This window comes from Gymnodraco acuticeps, unplaced genomic scaffold (genome assembly GCF_902827175.1).
Source record: "Gymnodraco acuticeps unplaced genomic scaffold, fGymAcu1.1, whole genome shotgun sequence".
In the NCBI taxonomy this organism is placed as follows: domain Eukaryota; kingdom Metazoa; phylum Chordata; class Actinopteri; order Perciformes; family Bathydraconidae; genus Gymnodraco; species Gymnodraco acuticeps.
In genome coordinates this window covers 2,924,717-2,944,554 of record NW_022990023.1, presented here as the reverse complement: position 1 = coordinate 2,944,554, position 19,838 = coordinate 2,924,717, and the positions used below count along the sequence as shown (strand labels likewise).

The window sequence follows — 19,838 nt, the reverse complement described above, 5'->3', positions numbered from 1 at the left end:
AGGACCAACTTTAGACTTGAAGATAAATACCAAATAGTATTTAATGTAAGATGTTTGAGCCTTTTTAAATGCTGGTTCCATGAGAGCACTATTGCATTTTTATTAGGTTTTTTTTTCACAGCCGGGTCAATGATATAAAATCAAGCACATAGATTTTGCTGCATTATTTGATATTCAGCAAACCTGTAAATTACTATTGGCGCTATATGGCAAGCTAATCTGGTGGAAAATAGTATACAATTTCATCTCACTTCGATTTTCTTTACATATTCACAGTTACTGATTTGGAATACATGTGCTTTTAATTAAATCGAACATTTTAAGGGTGTAAGGGGTTAGGAAGGGCTTTATACCACAAAGTGTGTGTGTGTGTGTGTGTGTGTGTGTGTGTGTGTGTGTGTGTGTGTGTGTGTGTGTGTGAGAGATAGACTGTGGTTTATCCCCACCTCGCGGGACCGCTGATATGAAACTCTCGCTGACGTCACATCTGAAAAACGAAACTGACGACTCGGAGTTTCCCGAGAACACCGATCAACCTCTTTAAATCAGAGAGAAAGCAGCCCCTGCGATACTCTAGGAATGTATGGGCTGGGATTGAATCACTCACCTTTAATTCTTAGTTACAGACATTGCCTTGCATCATATTTCTGACCTTTGACGCAGATACAACTGCACTTGAACTCAACACCGGCTGCGGGTAGGAGCGGTTTTATTACTGTTGTCAGTGTCTAGTTATTATCTGTAGTGAACTAATGTGTTACTCAGTCATTCCGTCTTAAACTGTTGTTTGTGTAGCACTTTATTGTTACACACGGTCATTGGAATATTGTATAATACTACATACCTGTAGATATGTTTAGCCTTGTTAATTTTTGCTCTAAACGAACCATTCCAAACATGTACACTAATATTATAGTATTGGCTATTCGTAAAGTGTATATATATTTTTCAGATATAGTTAGTTTCATTCTTCCTTCTTAAATATTTACTGTAATGAGTTAGTATTTTTGAGTATTTAAAAACAATCTAGTTATTTATTTTTACCCTATCAGAATATTTTTGGTATTGCGTGTTCACACAGCTGGCGTAATATTGGCCTGCTTCCTCTTTCTTGCAATACAGAAATTGCCAATTTAGGCAGATTTTTCCAGCTGCACCATAGTCTTTGAGTGACAATAACAATCTAATATTAAGGAAGTGGATAATCATATACTCTGTGATAATTACGTTTAATAAGTTATAATGATCTATTAAATTAAATCAACAACGCAAGGTACAATAGAAATAATATACTCAAACGTTTTCAAAAAAATACAAGACTAACATTTTTTAGCTAACAGTTTTTAACATGCAAATGTAAAATAGCTTTGTTTTTTATGTACACATTTTTTTACTACATATAGTACTATTTGATGATTTGGTGATGTATGCATGCATCGGTTTTAAAGTTACTAAATAGTGCCTTCTACAGGTTAAAATCATATTTAAGTTGGACTTTTGTATAAAGCTCTTGAAACATATGAATAATGATGGTGATTATAAATGAATCCTTTCAGATCCTTTCATTTTTAAATAAAGCATGTGAACAATTATTCCATAATCCATATACATTGTGTAGATTTTCACTGTTTGGTGCAAGCTACTCTGGATAGTGCATAGCTACAACACTGATTTGGTATGTACGATTTGAATAGTATAAACTTAACTTGTTTTGTTTCTCCTGCAGAAATGTCTAAACCGCTGCTGATACCGTGGCTGCGGACCAAGATTAACAGCGGCCAGTGTGACGGTGTCCAGTGGACCAACCCGGAGCAAACAGAGTTCTCCGTCCCATGGAAACACGCTTTAAGACAGGACTCCTCCAACACGGACATCCTCATCTTTAAGGTAATGTCACACACAATAATCAGGATGATGTTGAAAAACACGAGTCGCAATATAGTTTAAACAAAATCAGGTATAGGGATCAACTTGCAATTTAAAACTGTAAAAACAAGTAAAATATTTGTTGTAACTATTCTGAGAGAAACAGGTAGCCGGTGCTGTGTTTTAACCCGTGTCCCCGCTGTAGGCCTGGGCAGAGACGAGTGGCAATGGCCGAGCTCACGGAGACCATTCAGTCTGGAAGAGGAACTTCCGCAGCGCCCTCCGAGCAAAAGGCTTCAAACTGATCTCAGACAACAAGAACGACGGCGCTAACCCCCACAAAGTGTTTCGCTGGCCGGAGACGTCAGCTTCAGGAGGTGAGGACCCTAACCCTAACCCTAACCCTAACCATAGACTATCAACATTTGGTACTTAATTGTACTGGATAACAGGCCAGCTAAAAAAGGCATTTTCTCTATGCACTGTACTAAACTACTTACAACACAATATTGTGTGTACTGGCACCTGGCAAAAATCCATAGTCAGTGTATAACCTAGAGTAGATGGCGGACTGAAAGCCCGAAGTTTGAAGGAAGAGAGGTTTATCGGTATAGAAGCTAAGCAATGAAGCCTACTGCTGTGAACAAATCACTTTTAATAAGGTCCTCAGTTAACTGTTTGCTATGGTATTTATTTGAACCTCTGTCAGACAGCCCTTCTAGACGTTGTTGCATACAATTATGTCATGATTTACATTTCTGTTGTTGAGATCTGTGAGGGTAATATGCAAATACAGAATCATTACCATCCGTGAAGTGGATTATAGGATTAAAGATGTGTTCTGAGGAGAATAAATAATTAGAAAGGTTAACTAAGCTCTTTGCTTTTACTCTCAAAGCTAACTCTGCTGCTGGATCCCAGGAACAAGATGATCCCGATTTGTCTGAATATTTCCCCCTTCCTACACAAGAGGTAAATGACTGTGGGTTTGTAGAAACACGGGAAGTAAATCACAAATGCTGTATCATTTTACGATTGCATGTAAACACTTGTGTATCTATGATATTTTAGAGCCAGGTCGTCCCAAACTTCGAAGACTATCTCTATCTTCCAGAAGACACTGTGTTTTCAGGTAAGAGAATTCCAGAAATGTTGATTCATTTGAAAGCTAAGAACATGGAATTACTTTTCTGAACATTTCCTAAGAACCAATTTCCGCCAGCAGAACACCCCGACCATCATGATATTCTGCAGGAGTGTCTGATGGGACTGAACATTGGCCCGGACACAGGTAGACTAGCTCTTCTCATCATTTCCTCCTCATCATCGCTGCAGACTGAAGGTACTTTCCTGGAAACACTTTCTCAGTTTCTCCAACTTTTCCACAGAGGGCACTGCAGGCTTTGAGCTTCCTCCTGAGCAACAGCAGCTCCAGAACCCGGCTGTGATTGGTGGACATGCGTTGCCTGGGCAACAGCAGTTTCCAGTGATGTATGAGGGTGAAGCTGGGTTGCCTGAGCAACCGGCAGGACCAATAGAGGGAGCTGTAGGCGGGGCTTATGACGGGCAGTTTGCTGAGCAGTTCAAACATTCTGTGAACAACACCAGAGATGGAGAACATTTCAGTAAGTGGATAAACATGACTGAAAGAAAGGAAATGGACACACAGATGTCTAAAATATTAACATAGAATACCCTGACCTGTGCCATTATTATTCAACTGTGCAATACTCATATCACCTGGGATTATTACTGTTTACACTGTACACAAGCAATGATCTGTTTTCAGAATTCATATCTTTCGTAATACTAATACACCACTTTATAGTTTGTCATATACACATTTCTACATTGTTGTTATATTTTAGTACAATGTGCACATTTGTATTTTATTCTAAAATGGAGCAACTGCTACAAAACCCAATTTCCCCCGGGGATGAATACATTGTTCGGAATCTGACTAAGGCCATCAAAACAATGTGGTCTATAAACATGTAAACATGCATTTTCTCATACACTTCTCTGCTTTCTGAATCCACAGAGACACATTTCAGGATATCCGTGTACTACAGAGGGGTGAAGGTGTTGGATCAGCTGGTTGACAATGAAGTTGGAATCCGCTTGGTCTACAGGTAACACCCAAATAAAGGAAACAAAATGTTCAATATCCCAAGTTTAAAAATGTACTCTCACAGTTAGAGTAAAAGTTATTAGTTTGGGAACAACACAATATTCACTTTCTTGCTAAGAGTAGTAGATTAGGTTATTATACCACTTTGTTACAGTTTTGCAAAATACTACCACTTCTAAAGCTGCACAGTTTTTTGGCACTTCAGCAAATACATATTCTTAAGTATCTAGACACTCATCATTTTATTGTTTTAAGATACTATATTAAAAACGTTTTTGAGATACTATACAATGGCATTTTTATGACATATGAAAAATATTTTTTGGCCAAACTGCTAACCAGGTTGTATAAATCTGAAGAGTAAAAAAGAACAAGTTTAATTTTTTCCCGTTTTCATTCTTTGTGCTAAGCTAGTTTACAGTCATGGCTGCAGCTAAATTAATGCTGTACTGATATGAAAGTGGCATCAATCCCATCTAACTTTCTGTAATAAATCAAAGGCAAATTACCTGCAGTTCAACTTAAAATTGAATGAGTTGTCTTTTCATCAGGCCTCAACTCACAGGGACAGTTTTGGATCCCGGGTCCGGCCTGTCGCTCGTCTCTCTGCCAAGTCCCGGAGCCATCCTGGATCAAACCCAGGCCAACCTGACCCAGCGCATCCTGGACAAGCTGGGCGAGGGTTTGGACGTCGGAATGTCGGGCAGTGTGGTCTACGGCCAGCGACGGGGTGAAATCAAAGCATTTTGGAGCCGCTCCAAATTTGACGAGAGCAGACAGCCGCAAGAGATTTCTAAACTACAGCCTCAACCACTGTACATGTTCAAGGAATTTATCCAAGGTGGGTGAAAGCAATAACTATAATGTCTTTATGTAAGTGTACTTGTGAAAATGTGGTGTATCTTTCATGTTGGTGTAGTGATCAATTGTCATTTTTCACAGTTTTTGAAGTTACTTTTATTTTGTATGTTGATTGTTGTGTTTTTATTTATGTCTTTAATGTGTGCATGCCGATTTTTATTCCATATTTTATTCCTTCTTATTCCATTCCATTGCAATGTAAATACTGTTATATTTGACTATATTTTTTATATTTTTCTAGTTCCCTACATGTGTTTTTAATTCTTGTTTACATGCACCACGACACCAAGTCAAATTCCTCATACGTGTAAACCTACCTGGTAATAAACCTGTTTCTGATTCTGATGTGAAAATGTGTCTGTTAATTGTGTATATTTATGTATATACTTATTTGTACATACTTTTATATATATTTATATTTTGTATTCCTCGGGATTGTGGGAAACAGTATTTCGATCTCTCACAAACTGAAAGATTGACAATAAAGTTGACTTTGTCTTTTACTAGGTATATTGAACTTCATAAATGGGAAGGAATCCCCTCCCAGCTCCCTGTTCTTCTGCCTCGGGGAGAAGTGGCCGGATAAAGACAACAGGCCTTGGGATAGGAAACTCATCACAGTGGAGGTGAGAGTACCTTTGAATTATTAAAGGTCACAGACAGTGTTGTGCTCTCACAGACCTCAAAGCAGTATTTCAGTTTGGCAGTGAAGGGTTTTCTCTCTCGCCGCACATGCCTATATCAAATTTCATGAGTGATCAAACCCACTAAATTGCTCACTCTAGAGAGCTGTAGTGAGCGGCGGCTTTCAAGAGGCAATTCTTTCTCAGTATTGATTAATAGCTCTGAGAGAACAAAGGCTGCATACCGGAGGTGACAGCTGATCCCTCAGGTGTAAAGGTGTCTCTGCTCTTCAACCACTACAGAGGAATGCATGCTGAGAAATGAGAAGCTCATACAAAAAGTTCATTTGCAGCTTGACACGTCTCATTACTCCATCTCCATCTTTCTCAAATTGCATGGCTTCTGACAAGCTGAAATATGCCTTCCTGACTTTCATCCCTAATTTGACTTCTGTTCTTCTGTGTCAGGTGGTCCTGACTTCGATGGAGGAGCTGAAAAATATGGCTGTTGGAGGCGGCGCCTCCTCGCTGCAGTCTGTGGAGCTGCAGATGTCCCTGGAGGAGATGATGGACCTGTACTGACGCACTTTGCTCATTGTTTACCCTTGTTGTGTCCTTTACCTTGCCGAGAACATCTCAGAAATAATAATGTTTACATATTTTACGAGCATTTCGTTTTACACCAAATAGATCAGGTAAAATAGTGGTGTAAATAATTGCTCTGGTGTTGTTTTTACTATAAATATATGCTTTACATAATAATAATCAGGCTCTTATCACAGAGTTCTGATTGGATATTTTATACTTATTTTTGGTGTTAGTGTTTCTGGGAATTTAAACCACTTCTCTTATATAATGTGCTGCTCTCTGATGCAAAGAAACTGAGATACATAAATGCTCTTAAACAGGCTTTTCACTCATTGTATATTCTGCCCTTTTTAAAGTAATCTGTCTCTGCTTAAAGACATTAGTACAATCTTTGCCTTGAATCTCACAGTTTGGGGTATCATTTGATTTAACAGTAACATCTTGAAAATAAACATAATGCACGTTCAAGACTTTATTAAAATATTAGAATATAATCACGTTTACAATGAAATTCACTCCTTAAAATCTACTGTAAACTTAACCTAAACCAATGTGACCTTTCTGCTGCTTTATATTATTATTATGAATATAAAGAAAAAAAGCTTTTTACATCCTATCTTGGGTCCATTCATTTGGGTCTGGGTGAGAAAACGACATTCCTTTGTTTCCAAGCATTGTCAACTTTAGCAATAGGACTTTTCCAAAATAAATATATAAATTAAACAAATGTGAGTTTTAGTTTTACTCTCCTTCCTCTGCTTCTCCATCATTCTCTGAGCCAGACTTCCTCTCCTCCGGGAGGGAAAGATCTCTCATTCCAGACATGGGGACCAGCTTCCCCTCTGAGTCCACTCCCATCGGCTGGATAATGTCTTCTCTGTGGAACAAATGAGGAGAGATGGCAAAAGTACACACATCCTTTACTCAAGTAGAAGTACAGATACTCGTGTTTAAAAATACTCTGGTAAAAGTAGAAGTACTGACTAAACTTCTTTACTCAAGTAAAAGTAAAGAAGTATGGGCTTCGAAATGTACTTAAGTAAAAAGTACCCGTAACTACCAACTGTTTTAAGGAGTAACTGACCTCCCTTTATATGAATAGAACAATCATGTCATTGTTAGCTAATGAATGTTTCCATGCTGAACAACGGCAACATGACAACGTTTTCATTGGTCCCTCTTCTTTAGAGAAGACCAGGAAATGATGGATACACGGATCGTGTTCAAATCAATAGGCACGCAATGACTCTAAATAATAATGATCACGCCACCAAACACACATTCAAACTAAAGTAACAAACCTGTTTGGAAAATGTAAAAAGTAGAAAGTACAGGTATTTGTGTTCAAAATGTAAGAAGTAAAAGTCAAAAGTCGTCAGAAAAATAATTAGTAGAGTAAAGTATACCAGATAAATGTACTTAAGTACAGTAACAAAGTATTTGTACTCCACTACTTCCCACCTCTGCCAATGAGGGATGAAAAACTCATTCACATTTAAAAATCAGTATTTACATTAATCTTATTGATTTCGTTTGATGTTACGGTTGTTGAAACTGACCTGGACAGCTTGTTGAAAAGCATGAAGAGCCTCTTGGCCTCCTCCTCCTTCTCCTCCTCCGTCATGCCCTCCATGGGGTCGGGTTGCTCCTCCTCCACCCTTCCTGTCACCGGGTTGATGCGATCTTTGACCTGCCGGTACTCCTCAGTGTCCGAGTCCGAGTCGCTGGAGTACTGGGCGTAAGAGCTGAGGGTCCTGGAGCTCTGGCCCCCCAGCAGACCCCTGGTGGCCAGGAGACCCGCTGCGTTACCATAACCTGTGTACTTCACAAAGCGGCCCACTGGAAGAAGATGTGAAGGTGGTGTTAAACTATTAATAGTTTGTGACAGATATCTGATCAAAATTCTGCTAATATCCAGCAAGAAAGCTATCACTAGGAATTGGGGTAAGGAAGCACCACCAACGAAAAACCAATGGGTAACAGTTGTGGAAGAAATCTTTTTGATGGAAAAACTGACTGAGATTACAAGAAACACAACTCAACAGAAAGTGGGGAAAATGGACTCTATACAAGACTCAAAACAAAGACATTTGAATGGAACAATAGCTAATAATATAATAACATGAAGACATATCCCTAGCCTTTTATTTAATTTTAAATGTTGTAATGCCTTGCTGGCCTTTTGTAAAAGTATTATTATTATGTTGTTGTAACCAGCATGTTAATACCATGTATATTGTGACCATAAAGATTTACATTGCAAAAAAACAAAACATTAATAGTTTCAAAAATATACTTTAAATAAGAAACAGACTTGTGAGAAAGACTGACACGCTTTTCTAAGGGTCTCTGATGCATGTTGTGCTTAAAAGCACTGAAATGTGTTTTAAATTCTGTAGTGGAGAGCCCAAAATGTGAAAATATGAAGAATAATAATGTGTCGTCTTACCATTTTCCTTGCAGAGGACAAAGATGAGGTCAGCAGCGCAGTGTTTGAGATCTGTGTCCAGGTTGGTCATGAGGCGGATCAGACGACTCTTCACCGTGGAGCCTTCCTCCGGCCTGTGTGACGCGTCCCTCAGAGGAGGAAGGATCTAATGAAGAGGATACAACATAGTTTAAGTGTGAGAAGCACAATGCTTTCTCTGAGGTATGGTGTTTCGGGGGGGGTATTACATGTTTCCTGATGTAATGGCGGGTTTCTCTGTGGGCTCTGCAGCACTCTGTCAGCAGATTGAGGACCGGGGTCACCTTCTCTTTCAGCTTATTACCCTGAGAAGCAACAAATAAAGAAGACCTCAGGTTATTTCAGTCTTACTCAGAAGCGTGTTGCACTCTTCCTTGTTCATGTGATGTTTTGGTGTTGTTGTTTTTTTGTTTTGTTTCTTTCCGTTAACTGTAAAGTGGGAACTACGGATTTCTTTGTACGTTTTTGTGTTTCTCTTATTTTCCTACGATAATGTTATGATTGGCTGTGAATAAGAAAATATGAAGGACAGACCATCTATTTCTATTTATTTAATTTTTGTTGAGAAAGGGGCAGGTATTATATGATTATTTTCTTCTCCCTGCTCCTTTTCAGGTATGGTGTGTTTTCGAGGACATGTTTTGTAAATAATTGTTATGCATTAAGTTGTGCATACCATCAACGGAACAATTAAAAATGAAATGAAAATGTTAACTTTTTTAGGCACAAAAACGTAATTGTATCACTTCCTCCCTCACCAGCTCCAGGCGTTTCTCCATGAACATCAGCAGGGTCTGAACACAGTCCATGTTGACCCCCTGGCACTGCATGGAGTCTGGCTCCAGAGGCACCGTCAGCATCACATCCAGACACTGGAGAGGCAGCGCGGACAGCAGGTTCACCGTGTGGCTGTGGGAGGGAGACAAGATTTAAAGAACAGACTGCAAACATTTATAAAATAGAGCGCAAAGGCAAAGCAGTCGGTTCAGCTTGGCAGTTTTTTTATGAAAGAACTGTTTTTTTTTAAAAATGGTCAGAGAGAATGTAACACTAAAGATTAGGTACATGACTATAAACCATAGTATCCATGTCATTTAGACCTGGCCATTTATACCATTGAAGCTCATTTGAACTATAGTTAAAAAGAATGTGCATGAAAGTATTTAATGAAATACAAATTGGAAACCTGCAACTTATTATTACCAAATGCATCAGTTTTGTTGTTATAAATAATGATTAATGGTGATTTTCATTGCAATTTCATTTCCCATAAACCACCTTTGGTTCATGCTCACCCCTGCAGCTCATCAGTGTCGTCTGAAAGCAAACACTCCTTCATCAGGCAGAGACGCAGGATCGCCACCAGATGACGGTAAAGAGCTGCATCATCCTGAAGGAGGAGGAACACACAGTGCAGAGGTTATATTTATTGTCCTAATCCACCATTACACCTAATGGATTGATAATGGACTCTTGGCACTGACCTCACTCGGCTCCTGCCTGTGGGCGCTGTGGGTGATGTTGAAGAGGATTTTGAGGATCTCTATGATTCGCTGAGAGGCCTCCAGAGAGATGGGTGGTGCTGCGGGGTCCAGCACACACTCATACTGCTCCTTCCACTGGACCTGCAGGCAGCTCTCCAGAGCGGCTGTGAAGATGGACACACCTCCCTCCTGCAGAGCAACATAGGGAGATAATGCTCAGAGGGGTAACACTTCAACCTGTAGCAATACTAGAATAAACTGATGGTGGAAGGACCCCAGGGGTTGTTACATGATATACCACATATTAAAACTACCATAACAGTTACCATTCTACACATTTAGTACGGTAACTTTGTAATAAGTGAAGTACTGGTTAAAGCTTTTATGCTCCAAGGCACATCGACTATACGCTATTGCCCTTTAAAATTAAACTGAAAAGATCACTTTTTAGCAGCGCCCAAGAGTAGTCTGGTTGCTTTCTTAATTATTTGATTGTATTCTTACTTATTTTAAGTGTTTTGTAGTTTATTCTACTTTTTTTATTGGGTTTAACTCATTTCTTGTCAACTGTTTACTTAGGCTACTTAATTATTTTGGTTTTGATTTTCACGTCTTATTATTTCTTACTTGTTGCTTGCTGATCCTAATGATTTTAACGTTTCATTCCACCTTCTCTTAATGGTCAGGTCAGGTGTATCATTTATGTGTCTGTTTTAAGCTTTTTGTGTCTTATGTCTAATGTACATTATAAATAACATTTTGCGTGCTTGTTTACCTTTTGGAGCTGAGTGCTGAGCTCCCGCCTCAGAGCAGTCATGAGGAACATGAGGCGTAGTTCATAGAAGTGAACACTGGAGGGAGACGAGAAACTGACAGCGGAGGAAAGACGCTCTGTGAGGCCACAAATGAGCCTGATGGAGAACAAAACAAGAGGTTAGATCTCTGCAAATATTCTGATTTGTATAAAAGCCAGCAGAAAGTCATGACAAAGTATATATTAATAGTGTCACTGAGATTAGATACACAGAATTGTGTTTCCTGTTCACTCCAAATTGACAGAAGACTGCCTTAATTTAACCATGCAGTGTTAGAGCCAGTACTTTGTTTTTATAAAAAGGCCACCTAATCGTGACGCCTGTAGTCAACCAGAGTATAAAAGACTACAATTCCCATGGCGCCTCCTCTAAAGTGACAGTGATGGGCAACCTGTTAGAAAGACACCGTCGAGGCACAGTTTTTAACCATTCAATTACCCTTTAAGTTATCAAGTTATATAAGCCTTAACAAACAAAGAAAGCAAGAAAGAATACTTAAGTTGTTTATTTGAGTTTTGCCTCTTTGTTTTAACTATGGTGAAGGCCTCTTTTCTTTATTGTGTAAAAGTTTGTTATCTTATTTTGAGTAAACCCATTGCATAATATCATCCAAACCATCGGAGGCCAAGCAACTCTTCAACTGTAAGTAACACAAATATAAAGAAAAGAAAAAGAGTACAAATTGTCTGTTTAAGGCGTCTAGTGGCTTGATGGAAAAATAAGGAAGGAAGCCACGACATGCAGGTAATAACAGATATATAGACCCAGAAATGCAAAGCAAGCGGCGGTGTTTATCAGTATTTGGAATTGACGTGTGTCTCTGAGGAAAACCCACCTGAGAGCACTGAACCTCTCCTGCGCCCAGCTGCTGTTGTACACCACGTTACACAACACCTTCATGGCCTCTTTCCTCTGAGCCTCCTCTCCTGACTCGCCTCCCTCCTCCTCTTCCTCCCCGCCAATCTTGCTCACTCTGCGGTCCTTCTTCCCTCTCTCCAGCACATTAGGATGGATGCCCTCTGTGGTGCTGATGGTTTCCTCCTCAGAGAAATCTTCGTCTTGGTCATTAGCTTCAATGTCACCCTCGTCCTCTTCGGTGCCACAGGGCAACACTTTGGCTTCAGCGAGAGAAGCCAGGATGTTGTCGTAGAAATCAGAGTCGCTGGTGTCGTCACTTGCATCACTTTGGGTCAGCCCGGCTAGTTTTGCGAGCGCCAGGAGAGCGCTGTCGGTCACCAAGGGGCCCAGGACCTTTTTGTCTCTGGAGAGGATCCTCAGGGTGCGTAGAGAGACTCTCAACAGAGGACATTTCACTTCTGCTCTAATGTACCTCACCAGGACAAGAGCTAAGTTCTGAGGACACAAAAACAGACATTCAGTTGAACAACTTTCCTCACAAAGCAATACATGTAAACACTTCTGGGTAAATGATAGTGTCACCTGTCTGAGGATGAGGCCTGGATCCTCCTGGTCATACTCTTCAGAGTCAGAATCAGCGTAATCCCTCACTTTATTCTGCCTGAACTGGTTAAGCAGGGCAAAGAACAAATGTGATCAACTACAACTCAAGAAGTAGTTAAAGGGTGTGCAAACAAGAGAAAGACTTGAACATTGTTTGTGCACTGCGGCAGTACTGTACCTCTTCTAGTTTTTTTTGCTTTAGGAGGTGGACAGATGTCATTGAGCAGCGCAGCAGAAGAGAGAGAAAACAATATACGTTTATTTGTATGTCATCATTGGGAATTAGGGGGCGATATTTCATTACGTTTCATACCTATATGTTACCATACGGAGATCTTACAATCTAATAAGAGTTTATTCTTAGTAGATCTTTACAAAGCTGCTGAGAAAACTTTTTCTGTACTAAGAAAAGAGACGTTGTTGCTAGATGAAATCATGTTTTGAATTTTTTACCAACTATTTCTACAGTCATTGAGAGGAGTGGTCTGTCAGTGGATCTAGATGGATCAATACATAAGAGACTGAAAAGGAACTGAATAAATAAGATGAAAAAATATATCGAATACAATTAAAAATATATCAAATTTAATAAAAAAACTAAACATTACATGCATTATTTGTTGGTGGATTTGTTTTTTAGATTTCATTATTATACAGCTGTTGAATGGCTGTAAACGACAGAGCTGAGGGTTGAATAGATTAACACTAATTGCAGTATGTTGTTTATTTAAAGCCTGGGGCTCAATCTGTCTAGGGACTCAAGGAGAGAGGATCAGGGATAACTGATACAGCACAATTACTAATCACACACAGACAGTGAAGACAGCTTTAAGGACTTAGGCCAGGGATATGATGATTCACTTTCTCAGAGGTGCAGAAGCATACAAACGTACTTTTCTCTTGTCCCTCTCCTCTGAATCAAAGAAGAAGCACTGGGCATACTGTAGAGAGAAATGACGACAACTTAAGGTCTATCAGCAGTGTATTTGACAGACACAACAATGTTTGGGCTTATGTGAGGGGGTTACCTCTTTGTTGAATTCCTCCAGCCGTGTCTGAACACCGCTCTCATCCCCCTGCTTGATACACTGGATAATCCCCTCCAGGTCCACGTCCATGCTTTTCTGAGCACACACACACACACACACACACACACACACACACACACACACACACACACACACACACACACACACACACACACACACACACACACACACACACACACACACACACACACACACACACACACACACACACACACACACACACACACACACACACACACACACACAGGGAGAGGAATAATCATTCAGTCCATAAAGAAATTGAAGTTACACAACAATCATTACGAGGATGGTCGTGGGTGCCGGAGGTTATGCAAGATTAAAAACATAGTAATTAAAACACATCATGTACAGGATCGAGAAAGTATGAATATAAAACAATAAATGTGACAGTAAGAAGTACAAATTACACACTTCCTACAAACATCTTCACAACAACCACATCTATTTAATCACTAATAAATGCTTCCTGTCTACTGGAAGCTGCATCTACACATGACACTTTGTTACACTAATATATATTCTTCACACACATAAATACTTTAACTCCACTGTTAAAATTTACCTTGTGCAGGTCCCTTAATCAGCCAGGTGTGAGATAAGTATATTTTAGAATAATATACCGTAGCTGTGCCAAGACCCCCTTAAGTTCACCTATGCTCAACTAGTATACAACGCTCTGCCTTCAAATTTACTCGACTCAATGGCTTTCCAGTTATCCTCGTGCACTCAGCGTATCTACGCATCTCTCTCCCTCTCTCTTTAATCCAAGAGGGATTCAGGAGCCATGGCGTGGTTATGCTTATAATCCACTAATGGACTCTGGGCTTATATCTTGCAGTGTTGACCCGTTAACCTACAGCTTTACCAGACGCTTTCTCTTTCTGTGTCCAGCTTTAACACACTCTTTCCCTCAAATCTCTTAATAGCATATGAACCATGCTGAAAGAACCATCCAGATCTTTTATTTTTTTATCACGCCTCTCTTGCTGTTGCATAACCACACTGTTGCTAAGCCGGACTTTGAAAACGTGTCTTATAAATGCATCTGTAGGGTCAACAAAGACAATGTCAATATTTCTCATCCGATAGATTAACATGTTACAGTTTTTATAGAATCATGTACATAAAAAAGGTACAGTGACTTATACTGTAGGATAAAGCTGTTTGTGTCTAGTCCCACAAGATGGGGCTATTCTCAAGGTTGAGACAATCAAACCATACAGTCTGATGAGATAATGTCTCTATTGCACAATATGAGTTCATTTAAAACATGTTTCTATTGCAAATGAACTTAGAAAAGGCTGCTTCATGAGATCAGATGTAATAGAAATCAAGCTGTAGTGGATGAGAGCAAGAACAAGGATTGAACTCTCAAATGATACTAGTAAATGTTGTTGTTATCGATGCAGCTCACCTATGTTCCCCTGTTATTCACAACGCACTGTAAACATGGTTCACACACAAAATGTGTTGAGGGCCCTGAAAGATGAACTCCGTGAGAAGATGACATGCGAGTGAACGACAGGCTTTCCTGGCAGGATGCTCACTCTTGTGCCCAGTGGGTAGAGGAAGCAGGGCCGGCTGGTGGATGCAGGTTTACAACAACAGGATGCACAGTACGTCAGCGAGAGTGGGAGGAAAGTCAGGGGAGTCCTGACAAAGTGCTCTCAGGGAAGCATGTTCCTTCAAGATGAATTACACACTTAAGATGTAGGATATCAACAGGTGATGACCCCCAGTAGCCTTTTAAAACAGTTGAAGAAAACAGCTGTTGTGTTGTGCAATCCAGGAATAGGCGTCCAACATCGTGACACAGACTGACATCATTACTTTACCGTCATAACGGCCGGGACACAAAATACTGCATGTAGACCAAAATCCTCTGACAAATAAGAGCAAGGGTCAATCGACTTCAATGTATCTGTGTTTATTTGTCATAATAAACCATTCAAAAAATGTCCATTAAGGACGAATATGGGGTGAACATTTTTGTTTGCCTATTCATATATTGAGGATTTTTCAATAAGGATGAAAATTAGTTTTAAAAAATATATATTTTAAAAAGCATACCCAGGACAAATTATTATTCAAAGAGTTTCTTTAGATGTAATTGAACAAAACAAATGTTTTATTTTCTACAGATGGATTCCTAATTCCTTCTAAATGTCACAGCATTGAGCAAAAAAGATCATAATAAAGAGGGATACAAAAAATATGTTCCAACTTGTTTCGTATTGCAACAGTAGTGCAACTGAAACATTAGGAAAAAGAGTCAAAATGGAAATCATAATTTACTAAATGTGATGTCATCAGATAAAAGTAGTAATGATGATAATTAAATCATCAAAACAGTTGCAGATCAACCTGCTTTTGATTGACTGATCCATTCAATAACTCATTGTTTGAGACGTTATTATTAGTGACACAGTTTATTTTCTATTTTAGTATGCATAGTATTTTTTTTGGCTAAGCTTGGAAGCAGCAGGTGTACAGGAACTGTGATTGACTTTGGCACAGAACGCCTTTAGTCATGCAGTTGTAACCTTTGTAGAGGTTCACAGATTCACACACTTCCAGTGCTTAATTGTCTTGGAAATCACAGGACTGCTTAATCATTTCACAGCTCTCATGTGCACGTGCAGCAGCGATGACTCAGTGCAAGACTCTGAAGACAACGTGCACAGGAAAGCTACACAATGGAGTCGAGAGGGGAAGTTGTGATTCACAGAGAGGGAGAGAGGCTGGGAGAAACAGAGAGGAGCTTGGACAATTTGAAACTGGTTCCCCACGGATTGACTGTATAAATAGATTATGAATTACAGGATCCTTTCCTCGAAAGATAATAACATGTGGCCTTGTGCCAAACCTAAAAAGTTCTCTTACGTCTGTCACCATTTATAAGTGGACAAACAAAGCTTAAAAAACATTCTTGGAATCTATACCTTTATCAGATTATCTGTAAAACCAGATGTATGATGAACAAGTTGTTTTTGAAACACTGTATGTGAGTGAAGGACATTTCAGTAATAAACACGGTGAAGGCGAAGGTGACTCGAGGGAAAAAGGCACAGGACAAATAGGCCGATAAAGAAAAGCCTGGAGGAGAATCAGGGTTATTTTGGGCCCTGCAGGCTTCCTGCAGGTGATGGAAATGAAAGAGCGATTTCTGGAACAATTGCTCAGCAGCAAGTGGAGTGAAGGAGAGGGATGGAGGAGGAAGTGGAGTAGGAGGGGGGGGGGGGGGGGGCGGAGAGTGAACATCAGTAATCAATGTAAACATCATGAAAGGTACAAGGTCACTTCAAGTATAAATACAATGCTGAGGTTCTTTATAGATTGTTTACGTTATGTATCGCAGCTCTTATAAATAAAGAATAAAACTGCCACGAGAGCTGATTAATTACAGAGTGTGTGAGTCGGTCTGACTGTGTAATGACTACCTTTCAGACACACCCCCTCACCCTATAAAGGACCAAAAGTGGAGAGGGGTGACAGACTTGGGCATCCAACAATCAGCAAGAGACTTCGAATGGTTTACTCCAAAAGAAACAGCAGTCTCTGGGATCTTCTTGGTGGTAAGTTTCAACTTGTTTAAACTATTGTTTAATTCATAGTTGTTACCTATCTTGATAGTTCCCTTCACAAAATCTTCTGTCTGTTTTTTACAACTAACATGGTGTTCAATTTGGTCAGGACAGGATGTTTTCCTCAGCATCACTCATACCTTCTTTTTTTCCCCGCCACACAGGCCAGTGCGGTATGGAGATAGCCGTTTTGCTGCTGCTGACTGTGCCTTTGAGTGCTGCCTCACCACTTAGACCGACTCACAGGTCAGTGAAAACATCAGTAAATATACAGCTAATGATGAAAGTGAAAGACTGACAGTAACCATAATGGTGTGTCAATCACAGCTTGTTAATCTTTAATGGAATATTAAAAAACTTCTGCCTTAAAAAAAAAAAACATTGGAAAACCTGTCAACAAATGTTCATCTCTACAGTCATGCAAATCAGAGTTGTTGTGTGCGTGCCTACTTTAATAAGTACCTTTTTCTGATGGTCCGACAGGTCAGAAGCAGACACTGTCCTCACAGGGGACTCTGTCCAGACTTCAGGGGTGAAAAGGTCAGAGGACACAGATGAGCAGCATGCTCCAGCACTGAGGATCATCCCATTTCATTCAGAAGTCCAACATCCAGACCTAGAGGCACTGAAACACAGGTACGAAAAAGTATATACATTCACAATATAGCATGAGTAGTACCAGTACATGGAATAGTTAAACCCTTCCGTTCTCCTGACATGTCACATTAAATGTCTAATGATTTATGCACCATGAAAACTGTAGTGTGTATTTTAGTTATACTAATTATGGCTGAGCGCAAACCACAATTGTAGGTTGGTGATTTATTTTAAAGAAGTTATTGTCAAGTGAATATATGGGATGATTTAAAAGCCTAATTTTAATTTTCTCCTCTTCTTCATTGACAGAATGGCAGAGAAGCTACGTCCTCGGCGTGCACCCCGAGGATGCCATCTCGGGACATGCCAGCTTCACAACCTGGCTGACACTTTGTACCACATCGGCAAAACAAGTGGAAAAGAGGAGTCGAAAAGGGCCAATGACCCGCAGGGATTCGGCAGATAGGGCCAGGAGGAATGGCGGCACTTAAGGACTGATAACATGGAGGGTTCTCAACATATTCTCCATCTCTCTACAACCAAATATCTCTGATTCTGTTCTGACTGACTGGTACTTTATAAGGATGTATGCTCATTAACCAAAGAGAATTTGGATGTATTGAAATGCTTAATCATATTACTTTTTAAAATATAAATTCCTCATTATTTAAATGCATTGTATAATAAATATTTAATATAAAAAGTGTGTAATAATCTGCAAGGGTCTGGAGAAAAGTTGGAAAATTCACTTTGCATAGATCATTGATGCATCGATTAAAAGAGTCTTAAAATTGCCCTATTTATTTCTCTTTTCTTTTTTACCTGGATGACCACATTCATATATTCTGCAAAAGGATACTGCATTTTAAGGTGTATGGAAGATTGAATTATCTGTCCCACTTTCCATGCTGTAAATCCAGGCTGACCAGGCTGTGATATTTTTAGGCAACCTTGACAGAAGCAAACTGCTCAATGCCCATGCACGTGGCTTCAGTTGTCCCGCGAGTTAAAGTATCGTCAACATATGTGTCATCAGCAGAGGTGGAAGAAGTACTCACATCCTTTACTCGAGTAAAAGTACACATACCATAGTCTTAAATACTCCGTTACAAGTAGAAGTCTTAAATATGAAATGTTGAAAAAGAAAAGAAGTACAGAATTATCCGCTAAATGTATTTACAGTCAAAAGTGTTATATCATATTTTATAAAACGGACAAGTCAAATCAAGCAATCTGATTGGTTCTTAGCCGTGATATACTGAGCGTATACCACGGGTAGAATTGTAAGTTAATTTTCACAACAAGTCAGTATCCCTCCACGTCTGAGAAAAACAGTATACCGTTGGGCTGAAAAGAACTGGAACAAGAAAGCAGCGGAGAAGTAACGGGGCAGAAACCCTCCTTTTTACGCAGCGGTCCAGACATAGACATCAAACGGCAAAACATATTCAGTGTGCAGTTCCTTTGGCATTAGGGCAGGGATATCTAGATACTTTCCAAGGTTTGACATCATGAATTGTGCTACTTTTAAAGCAAGCAACGATGTTTTCATATCTGTAATCAAAGAGGTCCGCAAAAACACTATCGACCAATCAGATTGCTTGATTTGACTTGTCAGTTTTATAAATATATTTCCATTTCTTCCATTACGAAACAATTTACAAAGCATAAGATGGAAACATTTAAGATTCACTTCGACCTCCGGGGGGGTCTTACTATGGAGGAGTGGATTGAGGAGTGCCTATCTCCAGGGGAAAAAAGCACCTAAACGACGACATGCAGAGCTACGTGAAGAGCAGGTAGACCAACTGGAAAAGTAGCAACATTCAAAAGCTTTCTGATGCGGCTCTTGAAACAAAGCAGAGAAAGTATGACCGTTAGTGGCCACAGGTGCGAAAGCTCTCTCCAGAGCTACTGGAAGCCACATCTCCGGGACCGGAGAAAGTGGAGCAATATTCTCACCACGCCAAGCAACAGCCTAGAACAACCTCAACCTATACAAGTAACCACGTAAGCCATGCTACTGATGCTGGACAGTTTTTCAGTGGGTGCACAATAAACGGCAACATACAAATGAATGTAAATAAATAGCCAAATAATGGATCAACGCTCTCTGTCTAATATTTTCGCTAGCTGTAAGTGTTGTTGCATAGCAACCACCTCGCACTATGTTTCGTGCAGAAGGCAAGGGAGGGACTATTTTATTTTGAACATCATTATTTACTAATAAAAACTATTTAAATTAGAGTGTGTATTTTTCTTTCATATTGCCACACTTGGTAACCGTTTTA

At 39.7% G+C, this 19,838-nt stretch overlaps 2 protein-coding genes across 4 annotated transcripts; one reads left to right on the top strand and one right to left on the bottom strand.

Moving 5' to 3' along the window:
* Positions 1–488: 488 nt before the first annotated feature.
* irf3 (interferon regulatory factor 3) lies at positions 489–6,796 on the top strand. 2 transcript variants are annotated; one of them, XM_034214819.1, is made up of 11 exons: positions 489–697; positions 1,727–1,887; positions 2,072–2,243; positions 2,765–2,838; positions 2,938–2,998; positions 3,092–3,157; positions 3,255–3,491; positions 3,908–3,998; positions 4,549–4,838; positions 5,366–5,484; positions 5,950–6,796. In XM_034214819.1, the coding sequence occupies exons 2-11, from the start codon at positions 1,729–1,731 to the stop codon at positions 6,061–6,063; spliced, it is 1,383 nt and encodes a 460-aa protein (XP_034070710.1). In that variant the 5' UTR covers positions 489–697; positions 1,727–1,728; the 3' UTR covers positions 6,064–6,796. The 2 variants fall into 2 exon arrangements, with proteins under 2 accessions (XP_034070710.1, XP_034070709.1); XM_034214818.1 differs by having other exon boundaries at positions 3,089–3,157.
* Positions 6,773–17,571, bottom strand: LOC117545134 (synembryn-A-like). 2 transcript variants are annotated; one of them, XM_034214817.1, is made up of 14 exons: positions 17,413–17,571; positions 13,325–13,415; positions 13,190–13,237; positions 12,475–12,492; positions 12,276–12,359; positions 11,671–12,188; positions 10,796–10,931; positions 10,021–10,209; positions 9,832–9,926; positions 9,295–9,445; positions 8,746–8,841; positions 8,519–8,663; positions 7,629–7,908; positions 6,773–6,946 (listed from the first exon to the last, which is right to left on the bottom strand). In XM_034214817.1, the coding sequence occupies exons 2-14, from the start codon at positions 13,412–13,414 to the stop codon at positions 6,811–6,813; spliced, it is 1,986 nt and encodes a 661-aa protein (XP_034070708.1). In that variant the 5' UTR covers position 13,415; positions 17,413–17,571; the 3' UTR covers positions 6,773–6,810. The 2 variants fall into 2 exon arrangements, with proteins under 2 accessions (XP_034070708.1, XP_034070707.1); XM_034214816.1 differs by lacking the exon at positions 17,413–17,571 and adding an exon at positions 13,929–14,045 and having other exon boundaries at positions 13,325–13,420.
* Positions 17,572–19,838: the final 2,267 nt, after the last annotated feature.

What these genes read in the sequence shown, in the direction of transcription:
- irf3 (XM_034214818.1), top strand. Translation starts at nt 1,729, where the DNA reads ATGTCTAAACCGCTGCTGATACCGTGGCTGCGGACCAAGATTAACAGC. An exon ending in GAACATTGGCCCGGACACAG is followed by an intron (nt 3,158 to 3,254) that starts GTAGACTAGCTC and finishes ACTTTTCCACAG; the next exon opens with AGGGCACTGCAGGCTTTGAG. An exon ending in GGAAACTCATCACAGTGGAG is followed by an intron (nt 5,485 to 5,949) that starts GTGAGAGTACCT and finishes CTTCTGTGTCAG; the next exon opens with GTGGTCCTGACTTCGATGGA.
- LOC117545134 (XM_034214817.1), bottom strand. Translation starts at nt 13,414, where the DNA reads ATGGACGTGGACCTGGAGGGGATTATCCAGTGTATCAAGCAGGGGGAT. An exon ending in CAGGCCTCATCCTCAGACAG is followed by an intron (nt 12,189 to 12,275) that starts GTGACACTATCA and finishes TTGTGTCCTCAG; the next exon opens with AACTTAGCTCTTGTCCTGGT. An exon ending in ACAGGCAGGAGCCGAGTGAG is followed by an intron (nt 9,927 to 10,020) that starts GTCAGTGCCAAG and finishes CTCCTCCTTCAG; the next exon opens with GATGATGCAGCTCTTTACCG.